The following is a 12,137-nucleotide window of genomic DNA, read 5'->3' as shown; positions in this document are numbered from 1 at the left end:
CCTTTCTGCTTTGCATTCATAGCTTAAATAGGACTCTCTTGACTGTTCACGGCTCTGATGCACGGTAACTCAATGACCCACATGGCATTTTGAGCATCTTCACAGTTCCAATCTCAAGCAGCAAGCAGTCAGGCATTTATAGTTGCACAGTGTTTCTCAGCCAATACTGCACTGGATCCATTAAAACAAAGTGACCTACTTTTTCTAGTCTGTAAATATTATTTCTGTAATGAAACTATTAAAATAATCCTGCTGCATACCAATTTGCTCTGTAAAAATAGAAGTCTCAAATACACGCTAGATAGATTTTTCCAATCATATTTTTCAACATCATTACCAAAGACCAAACAATTAGGTGAGTTATGTTACATAAGACTTTAAATAGCTTAAAGAATAGCAAATTAATTTCATGCAACTAGTTAAAGACATTACTGGTTTGCAGACCAGATTATTTTACCTTTACATTTCCAGAGCTTTATACTACTCTTACGATGAATGTTTATTTCTAGTGACAGCATTTCTGAATGTGTTCAGAGCTCCCTAGTTACAACCCAGATTGCAGACATTTTGGCTCAAGGTATAAAAATGTATTCATTATTAGTGCTATTACAAATTCAGATTTAATATGAACTCCTTGGTATGCAATTATGTTGCTCTTTCATTGTCTGAATTGCCCTTGAAAAACTCAGCGTTTCAACATCAACACCAGAAGCCATCTGAACACAGACAATGTTGTTACTGTTACCCTGCAACTTGAAAAGACAAATCCCACTTACTCATATCATGGTAGACGGAGGTCGCGTCTTTTGTCAAGAACAAAGGTGGTTTCCGTGGTGACATAATCTCAATTTTCATAAGTTCTTCACAACAATGTTTCCACTGGCCTGAGAGAGAAAAGAGAACAATGACTGGAACTTAAATGCTTCAGCTTGAAAAAAAAATGAACTTATTAGGTTGGTTAGGAAACTATCTCCAAAGCAATGCTAAACAGTAAGCATTTACTTTTGTTTAGCAGGAATGCTCAGGATGCATTTGTGTTTTCAACTCTGTACTCATACTGCATTTAATTTAAGCATCCCAGCAGTAGTGTTATACTGTGAAGGTTAAAAACAATAATTTTTCTTTAGATCCCAAACACAATATAAATTAATCAAATAAAAAAAGTAAAAAAAAAAGTGAAGCTTGATGTAGTTATTGGGGACAAACTCCAATATACTGCAAGCCGGATGTTATACAACTATGTTACAATGTTATAGTAAAGGAACTTCTGTCTTTATAATAGAGGATAACTTGCCTTTTATCCCCTAGCAGACATTGAAACCACTTATTCTATTAATAGATTTTGACCTTAAGGAAAACAAGACACAGTAAAATTACTTTGTTCATACCAATCATTCCAAGTTTTCTGAGCACATTAATTTTAAGAGAATTTTAGAACCAGGAAAGAAAAAAGGCATTTAAATGCCAAGTGACCCATTTTTTCTGAACCTAAGGAAAATGTCTCAAAAAAAATCCATGGGTATTCTATCTATAATGAATAAGAAGTAGTTCTTTTACCCTACTCTACAGCTAATTTAGAGGATGTCCTAGTTTTTGCTTGGTGTGTTTCTTTAATTGATAGAGGTTTTTCTCATTGTAAATCAGAGCTAACAAGGACTAGAAATACAAACTATAATACTTAATTTCCGCCACCTCGATTCATTGATTTCATTGGTGCAGCCTCCAACTAAACACTGATACTTCACTAATTGACCTGGTTCAGTTTCCCGACCTGATGAAAATTACTATCAGGGACTAACTCTATCTTATCAATGGCAGCATAATAACTGACACTCATCCTCTACTCTTAATAAACCTGTATGTCAAAGTAATAAAGCTGAGGAAAAAGATGAAGACAAATTCATCTATATAGTTCTTATAATAAATATTTGGTGTTAAAGAAGCAACACAGAATACTACTTCAATACCATTTTACTGATTTATACCAACAAATGAGTTTCTTCTGTCATGTAAAAACAGTGGTGTTCCAGATGCTAGCCAAAAAATCAGGGTATCAATTTATAATCTCCTTTATATCATCTGTAAAAGTCTCTGGTGCCACTCATACCAAGAAACGTGTATTTGGATGACTGGACTGGAGTGTGGCTAGGTGAGCAAATTCCCCTGTGACAAGGGGTACCAAAACCTAAGAATTACCAACAGAATCAAGTAAATCCTACTGCAACAAATTGCAATTTAATTCATCCATAATATTGCTGAGCAAGGAAATTCCAAACACATGTGCCTACTTGCAAGGGCTGGCTGAATCTGCATCCCAGCCAAGACCCTAAACAAATCCACCACCCTCACATCACTTCCCACTAAGGCTTCAACACCCAAAGTTTCATACTTGCTAGGATGCCCAGGCAGTGATGGACTCTTTCTGCTACAGTGGAGGAAGAGATGGTGAGAATTTAGCAGTCCTTAAAAAAATTGTCTAGAACATTGCTAAAAGAGACTAAATTCTTTTGAGATTTCTAGACATATTCTGCTCCTGGCTGCCTGCAAAAACCCAAACTGAACATGCAGACTTCAGCTTAGTCAAATATTTGCCTTCCAACGGCTTAGACCACCACTCAATATTATCCCAAAGAACATTTTCTTCTCAGCGTTACAAACAAAGGCTTATGAGGCAATTCCAGTTCAAATTGTTCAAAGATCTCTTTGATGTTACGTAACACTCCACTTGGAGGGCACGTTGCCAGCCCTGCCTGCCTACTTACTCAGATCATAAAAGTGCTGCCAGAAAGCCTCCATCCACTTATGGAGTTCTTCCCTACTGTCAGTAGCGAAACGTTGCATCACAGCCTCTCCAGACACAGGGTTGATAACAGAGAAGTTATTAGTTCTTCCTTTGGAGTCCTTATCCACAGCTCGAATTCTGGTTTCCTAGGAACGACAAACTGTAGTAATGAGTTATCGCTTCAGCTCCAGACTGGCATTACCTTATGGCTAATGACAGCGTAAGGGAGGCATCATTTGGCTTTTTTATCTAAGTCAGATTAATTTCCAATTAAAAAAAGAAAAAGGAACTAATGCCAAGAATTGCCTATAAAAACATTTTCTCATAAAGTTATTAATATGGCATGAAATACGAAAAATTAGGGAATGGAACAGGATCACTGCAGTTTGGTTCTGAATTACAGAATGGACGTTCTTTGTTTCCCCTCCCTCTGCCTTCATGTCACACAGCTCATCCTTCTCCACAGCAGCTTAGTAAATAATCTAAAATAGCAGCAAGTAGCTCCTGTTCTCTGTACTATTCAGCTGGACAACCACATTATTACAGCTGCTATGTAGGTCTCCTACCATACTTCTGTGTTTATGCAATGTATTCTAAACTTGTATGTATTTCATGTTCATCTTAGTGACTCAGGACATTCAGGGCTAATACTACAGTGACAGGAAATTATAACAGAAACTTATCTAGTCCATATTTAAAGGAGCATTTATAGCAGTTACTCAGACGGTTCTGCTTGAACAGATTTCCAGCACAAAAAATATTTTGCGCTAACATACAAAAATCCTATTTGTCATTTCAAAGCAGACAGTTCAGTTTTGTCTTAATTAAAGAAGAGCTACATAGAAACAATTAAAATATATACATGAGAAGTATATCATAAGTCTATCCAATTTCTTCAGCTACTGTTAGAAAAGCTCTCAGATTACGCAGCAGCACTGTTACAGCCAAAGTTTCCTCTTCTGGCTGGGGACGTAGTTCAATCAATTTTTATCATCTAGACTACGTGCAGTGGTATTTTCATAGTATCTAGTTTCTTTGCTATGGCATTACTGCAGTATAAAAACACTCACCCTAATTGAGTGAATTTTAGGGTTTTTTAATGAGTAAAATACTGAAATATTTTAGTTAAAGTCTGATAAAACAAAACTGAAAATATTTCCAGAGCAGAACTAGTCAATGTTACTTCTCATCACAACATGACGAATAAATTAAAATAATTAACATTATTTTCAAAAGTAAAAGCAGAAAATCCAGAAATATCTTTGCATCTACAAGTCAACCTGACTGAACAAGCATTGGCCTGTTACAACACTGCTCTTAAAAGGATTTTCAACACATTCAGGAGAGCAGTATAATGCCAAATCCCAACAGAATGATGAGTTTCAGCGCGAGGGAACTAGCTGGCATGCTACATCTGGCCAGTCCCACAGTCTGGCAGCACATAGAGTCATAGAATAATTTGGGTTGGAAGGGACCTTAAACATCATCTGCTCCAACCCCCCTGCCATGAGCAACCCACCTGACATGAGGCTGCCTAACCCACGTTACACCCATGCAGCACATCTCCCGCCACACAAAGGTGTCCCCTGGAGTGGGGAATGCTCCAGCTTTTAGAAGCCAACAACCACAGCCAGGATTGTATTTGAAGATCTTCTCTCTGGATGGATAATGAATCTGACCCCAAAGGTGGGCTCAGGGCATTCCTTAAAATACAGTGGTGATAGATCGACCTCGTTCCTTTTTACACAATTCAACCAAATGTCAAACATCTGCTAAAGATGTCAAATATACACCTACAGAAATTAAGTTCACCCGTGGGATCCCATGGGGATGAGTTCTGACACTCAGAAAAACAAAACAAAACATATTCTACAGAACATTTCCAGATTTTAAATGCATTACTGAAGTAACCATTTGAAATACCAACAGCTGCTTGTAGCGTATCTGATGGATATGCTCATTTAAATTCCTCTGTCTAAAAATAGGAGATGAAGTAATTCATCCATAAGTGCTCTATATCCCATTAACTCAGGTAACCATAGATACCAGCAAAAAAATTAAATCAAATAGATTAACATTTGACAAGTAAGAACTTCAAGCATACGATACACACAAGTTTATTTAATGATGTTTGCTGCAGGTTTTATCCTACAACTACAGTATTATTCAAAGGAGATAAATCCTCAAGCAACAATCTATACCCGATGCCTGAATATTTAAGGAGTGATACAAGATGTCATTACAGTAGTCGGCTGATGAATCTACCAGGCTTGGGTGAATTACACTGTGTGCCCAATTCCACTTAACAAAAAAATAAAATAATAAAAAAAAACAAGCAAAAGGACGCACAAAACAACAACAACAAAACTGTCCTAAAGTATCATGCTCAGCCATTCACAGTCTTATAGATAAATGAACCAATTCTGCTACAGCTGTTGTAAAAAATAGAACAATCAGTGGATCAGAATAGGAAAATTGGAGTTAAGTCTTGAACTCAAATGACTCTTGAGGAAGCTGAAGCCAGTCTTATATCCTATACGCAAAGGATTATTTTTTTGAAGGTGGGGAAATACTACAAGGGAAAATAACAGATTTTTTTTTTTTTTTAATGTAACGTAAATACAAAACCTCCTCTATACTTTTCCCCCCAAATCAAAAAACCTCTTTGCCTGATAATGTTTCTTTGGAAAGTTCATCTTCTAAGCTAAAAAGAAAAAAAAAAAAAAGCACCCTCCCCAAAAGAAGTGAGAGAAAGAACTTTTTTATTGCTAAGGTGAAATACTTTTCTGCTGAGCTGATCCTGACACTGAGAAGCACTGGTTATAAAGACTATTTTAAGACATCAAACCAAATTACAGTTCTTGGGAAAAATACTGAATATCCTGAGAACCAGTTCTGCGTATCTACTTTAAGATTAAACACACCAAATCACACGTAAAAGCTTCTCGTACGTTTTTAGTACCAAAAAATAAGCCAAGAAATAACAACACAATACTGGAAACAAAATATGATTTGTTCAGGCACTGTTTTGTGCTGTAATGTTAACAATTTCCATAGGTTTGGTTTAGGCAAGCAGGGGAATATGGTTACATTTAAAATTATGACTTTCAAACACATTCATGCACAAACTCAAATTAACTGGATAAGTTACAAATATTTTCTCCTATCATCTTAATTGTTTTGTGAATTTGCATTAACAGAGCAGTGTGGCCACTGCATGGTAAATGTAACATGTAAGCATAATATGGAACAACAATATTAGGACATCTATGCCATTTTAGATATATTTGGTTCAATGCAGCAGCTATAATAAAAACCAGAAGGAGATGGCACTATATGACCAGCCAGCATTCTGTGGAGCACCAAGGAGCTATAAAGCATTGTTTCCAAACCTCTCAATTTGAGTATGTGTGTTGTAAGGTTCACCATACGGGACCTGGGCATTACATCTGCATCTCCAGCCCACATCCACCCCCTCTTTTCAAGCAATTGTAGGACTAAACTGAGCAACACAACATGAAACACCAGATATTTGGAGGCACTTAATCAGCCTGTGCTTTTCCAAAACATCGTCGCATGTCTGAAGGCTTGTCTAAGCCAAACAGTGGGACAAAGACCTTGCTACAGAGAGCATTTTCAGGGATGCTCTCATTTCACCCCTGCAGGAGTTCCCTGATGCAGGGAACACTGCGCGTATCACTGTCTCCCTAGATGTTCACACTGTCAAGCATTCGTATCAACACTTTTCTGCTCCTGTCCAAGGGTGAACTCCCTGGTTCCCCAGAAATACTGCATGGTTACCCCAAAGTTATGCTGCTGAAGCCACTACTACATTTTCCAAGGAATTTCTTTACCTGACCTAACCCAGAACAAGTTTTCCAACAAGAACTGAGATTCCAGGTAAAAGCCTGCAGAAATGCCAGCTTGATTTTGTCCTTTCCCTTCTGCTACACCATTTAGCAACCAATTTATGAACCCTGAGCCCGTGACTGCAAACTTTTGTTGTTTCTCACCGTGTTCACCTCAACCATTAACATGAGTGTGGAGACAGCTCTGGGTCTGCAGCACTGCGTGGCACCAGATCAAAGATCACACCAGCAAAAATATGCCAGGAAGGGAATCGTGGTCCTACATTAATTCAAAGCAACAACTCAGAATTCCTCAAGCTTCAGACACACATGGTACAAAAAAGTTTTATAATCTATGACCAGGATACAATAGGATATGTATTCCAATTACTGAATAACTAACTTGAACCACTGGAACGTGCACCAATTTGCTAAGATATCAGGTGTAGGCAACGCCTTTATTATTCATTTCAAACTAAAGAAAACTTGAAAAAAATTCAGGAATCAGCCCATAAGGATTATTTCTTGTTTAAATTGGATTCCAGCAAATTTTCTTTGCAACAGAAAATATAATTTCTCTTTTTCCTACTTAGTTTTGCAATATAATATGTTATAATCACATTTAGCTGGAACAATAATGTAGCACTTGCATAATAGGAACTGCAGAACCGTTCTTGCTCAACAGCAGTAGCAGTGAAGTCATCTAAGTTGAAGTAATGACTTTGCTGGTTTTAATGGCTTATTCAAGTCTCAATTCAAAGCGAATGGGAAATAAGGCTATCAGTGTGAATATTTTCCAGAGAGTTTCTCATAAATCCAGATGATTTCATTACTTTTCAGAATGTATCTTTCAATTACATGTAAAGGATCAGCTTCACATTACAAATGAAAATGCCACATATGAAACCAGAAGAGATTTTAGAATGTCTAGAGTTGATGTTCAGTGTCAACTTTCCTTTTGGAATTGCTGTTTCTATAACAACATATAGCAGACAAGCCCATATGATTAGATTGATCTAATTTAATCTGTAAGAGAAATTTCATAACAAAGGAATCAAAAAATATCTGCAGGCGTTAAGAGAAACTGTTTAAGTAGTAAAGTATCTGAATATGTTTCAAATTGCAATTTTTTTTTTCCTGGTTTTAATTTAAATTGAAGAAGGATTCACGGTGATATTCTCTAGCAGTCTGACATTTTTTTTAAATGGTACAAAATACATGATTTATGTACCTTCTACATACTAGCTTTAGGTATACTCTGCAAACATACGGATAGTCTCCCAGCAAAGGCTTATTAAGCTGAATTTTAAGTTCTAAGTGTATTGGTAACTTGAAGGAGTAAAACACTTAACTATGGTTATTTTAAAAGGAAAGGCAAAACTAGGATACAGACCCAGAGACCTCCAAGGAAAAACTTGACATTGCCTGACATAATTTTCAAAAATATTACTGTCACATTTTAGAATATGGATTTAGTTGTTCTATAATTTACTGAAGTTTACCATATCTTAGCTAATATTGTGAACAGCTGGAAAGCAGAATTACAGCAAAAGCTGACTAGTGCCATTAAAAGTGACTGAATAGCTAAGAAAATAAACTTTCTTAAATATACGTCACAATCTAAACTTTTATTTAATGTAAATGCATAAACAACTGGAAGAAAAAATGTTTTTGTTTAAAGATACAGCACAAATAGAAAGGTGTTTTTAATTAAGGAATCCATTTAAATCTTAGCACATTAAAAAAAGAAGTCCTAACACAAACAGGTCACATTGTTACCCTGAGTTTAAATGTTAGATTCATATACAAGTCTCACTCTAGGTGAGAACGCAGTCGTGTTTTCCAGAAACTTTAAAGCCACCAAGAGCTGATATTGCTGTTGTAAGCAGACGGTCTTCATTACTCTATGTCCCCACCAATTCTCAGTCGTAGCCTAAACCCTTCCTTGTACCACACAAGCATTTCTGTAAGCATGTAGTGAACTGGATAAGAGAATTTAAAGTGAACCACAGTCGAAGCCAACCAGCTTCTTTCCCCTAAAATGAGCTAATTTTAACCCACATCAGTTCCCTTGCCCAATTCATCAGGCAGCTGCCCTAGTGCCTGCCCTGGCATAAAGCAGTACCACAGTCAGAACAAGTAACTGGACAGGAGGAATGCTTCTTTCAGAAGTAGTGTTGGTATTAAGTGCTCAAGTAGTACAGCGCAGAATCCAGATCAACCAGTGTGTCTATTTACTTATGCAAGAGGAATCTAGCTACATCAATTTCAAATAACGGTAAATTTCTCTACTCGTCGTTACACGACACTAAGTCTTGATGACCACACCAAAACCAGTTTTTGAAAGCGTCTCTTCACTCTTAATGTTTGCCATTCTAGAAGGCCCTTCAAACAACATTCATAGAATCGTAGAATCGCTAGGTTGGAAATGACCCTCAAGATCATCGAGTCCAACTTCCTAAACTGAAGACTTAAATACATACTTCAAATTAAATACTTAATGTTTCTTTAGCCAAACAGTAAGTAACATTTTATTTTTAAGTTTTAAATCCAGCCTTCCCAATCAGGGTATGAAAAGGAGCAATAATGTCATCCTAGAGGACAGAACTTTCAAAGTTATTGTGCACTGTACAAAATCAGTATTAAGAAAAGCAGCTTATTTTAAGGCACTGAAATATTTTGCACTATTTTCCATCTCTCCTTCTAATTAAGACTGTGGCCAAATAACATACAACAAAAGAGCTTTTGTTAAAATTTCACATTGGTGAGGATAAAAGTCTACCAGAGCATTCCTAAGGGACGGTATAAGCAATACATTTACAAGGGCTGGCTTATGGAACTGTCATATAACAAGCTATCACTTTTCCTAAGGAAAATATTTTACTTTTTACCTGTATGTTAAACAGGCTAATGCAATAGACGGAACTTATGTCCACAGCTAAGAAATGTAATGTCCTTGCTAAAAAATTGAGCAAATGCAAATTTCACTGAAGCATATTCCATCCATGCTATCTATAATGCATTCTGCATCCCAGCAGCTCAAAGCCCAAATGACTGTAGGTGTGTCTTAAACCAAAACAACCTCCCACAGAATAACCAAAAAGAACCCCTACACAATCGATTTTACCTTGTTGACAGAAACAGTCAATGCTGGCTCCAGTTTAGCCTCAATTTCTTCTGGAGAGTAATAACAGAAGAGCTTGCCACCTCTTAGTACGCAATACAGCCTCCTCCAGCTAGTGAGACTTCCCATCATTTGCTAAAGGGAAGAAACAGTCAGAAATTGCCAAACAAACTATAAATGAAGAGCATATTACAAGGTATTCGCAGATCAGCCCTGTGTGATCATTAACTTAGCCACACTGAATTCTTGCCTAAAACAAAGATTTTCTATTGAAGAATATATCAAAGTCAATGATTTTTTAAATGTTAGCAATACTCTAAATATCTTTTGGTGGTTTACTGTTTTTTGTAGATTTGTTTTCTTGTGACAGTTAATATAATATCTGCTGTTTCACACAGGCAGAATGAGATCTAGAGCTGGTGTCCATTGTAAAAAAGAATCCACCTCTATTTCTACAGTAACTTACAAAATAAAAGTAAAAAAAAAAATCTCACTTTGGAAATACACAGTGCATTCGACAAATGTCAAGCAAAGACATCTGTCCAGAATTTCCACTTTCTCAAATGAATTTGCTGAACAGCTTTCCTAAATGCATTATAGTTTTACAACCAGTTTAACGTCTGTAATTCAGCAATCTTGAAAAACAACCCAGCTCCTCTGGCCTTCCACTATCACCTCCTCGTTTGCCTCATTGTGCAATGAACCAAAATAGAGTAGTAAACTGAGTTCATATGAATCATTTTTGAAAGGATGAGTTTAAATATGTCTCAGTTCACCAGTCAGATTCACCATGCTGTGATTTGAACTCTTGTACTAGCAAAATGAGAGGTATGTACAAGGATGAGAGCTATAGGATTATCAGGACTGCTGCCATCAAATACCAACGTAAATTGATTCTGAAACAACTATATTTGATCTTTATGTAACAGCCTAAATAATTTTATCAATAAGCATGCCAAGGAAACATTTCTTGACACTTAGCTGCTGAAGATACATTTTGTAAATGCAGCTGTGAGATAGAATTTCCCCCTTGCTCTAGGCAGAACAGGTGAAAAATAACAGTTCTCAAGAAACCACTTCAGGAAAAAGCAAATATTTTAACAATTGACTTTTAGTGACAGCTATTAACAGAAGAGGATGTAAACACAAGCAAGGTCTTCCTACCTGCTGAAGGAGAAATCCTGCCATTGTATCCCTAACCATGCAGGTAGGCTGAGCAATTAAACGGCAACACATGTTTCCATACAGGGGAAGCCAAAAAGAGGATTCCTCTGGGAGAAGAGACCAGGAGGAAAAAAAGAAAAAAAAAAAAAAGAAGAAAAAAAAAGAAAAAAAAAAGACAAACACTTGGTTTCAAACACTTTCTCTAAATATATGATTTGGGTTTCTACACCCATTTTTACATTATCATGAATGTAAATAAGCATCTTTTATATTTAAAGAGATGTCATCCTGTAGGATTAGACTAAAACCGATTGTCAGTCTTCAGTAAGCTTTTCAAATTAACAAAAAAAGAATGAATAATAATTTCTAAAATAATTTCCAGTAAAAATGGACACGATGTTACGTAAAACATATCTCCATATCTCATTTCACAGGTAGAAGCATTTTGAAAGGTAAGTACACAGGCCTTCTCATCTAAGTAGGATTCCTGAGTCCATCCCATTATTATGCACAGCTACATTTATACACAAGTGCTTTGCTTCAGATTGTTTTATTAAGGCTTAGAACTTGTACCTACTTCAGTCAGCGCTGGAAGAGCATTTAGGTTTCCAAGGAGTTTCTGACTAATTGCAACATCCCTCCTTGCTCAGCTCTGCCATGTAATCAGAAGCAGATAATACCCTACTCCACTGACATGACTCTGGCTTTGGTCTTGTTTCAGAAATGCTCGTAATGAACCAAAATACCCAGGTATGTCATTTCTCACCAGGCTAAGTTATGTAAATTAACAATAGAAATAAGAATTTGAAGAAGAAAGAGCATAAAGTAGTAATAAAGAAAGGCTTATAAATATCAAAGATACTCAGAATTATTCATCCAACCCTTCAAGAAATAAATGCCCCATAAATCTTCAAATATGTACCTATTCAGAGTTAATGAAGTCTAAAGAATGAAACTCTCTGAGGTCAAGTTTACCTAAGTAAAAGATAAAATTCCCAGAAGCTACAGTGAAATGCAGTGAAAGTCCCATGTTTCAAGTTAACAGTTAGATGGTGGCAGATGGGAGGGGCTGTCCTTTCAGGAAACTGTCAAAACCCATACTCCTGCTACTTAGAACATTACCTTCAGTCCCTTTGTTAGCATCTAGGCTAACTGCTGACGACTTCTGCTGTGCCAGAGCTGAAGTACAGTGACCAATGCAAAATGCAAGCACACATGC

The 12,137-nt window shown here is 36.6% G+C and overlaps 1 protein-coding gene across 2 annotated transcripts in view; it reads right to left on the bottom strand.

Moving 5' to 3' along the window:
• RTKN2 (rhotekin 2) overlaps positions 1–12,137 on the bottom strand; it is a 202,326-nt gene that overhangs the window by 22,662 nt on the left and 167,527 nt on the right. For both annotated transcript variants that reach the window (XM_054070960.1, XM_054070961.1), the window contains 4 exons: positions 10,919–11,025; positions 9,758–9,889; positions 2,763–2,928; positions 777–884 (listed from right to left, as the gene is read on the bottom strand). In XM_054070960.1, the coding sequence (XP_053926935.1) occupies positions 777–884; positions 2,763–2,928; positions 9,758–9,889; positions 10,919–11,025 (513 nt within the window). The remainder of the gene's footprint in view (positions 1–776; positions 885–2,762; positions 2,929–9,757; positions 9,890–10,918; positions 11,026–12,137) is intronic.

This window comes from Cuculus canorus, chromosome 7 (assembly GCF_017976375.1).
Source record: "Cuculus canorus isolate bCucCan1 chromosome 7, bCucCan1.pri, whole genome shotgun sequence".
Classification (NCBI taxonomy): Eukaryota; Metazoa; Chordata; class Aves; order Cuculiformes; family Cuculidae; genus Cuculus; species Cuculus canorus.
The sequence above is the reverse complement of the archived record's forward strand: the minus strand, read 5'-3'. Positions and strand labels throughout refer to the sequence as shown.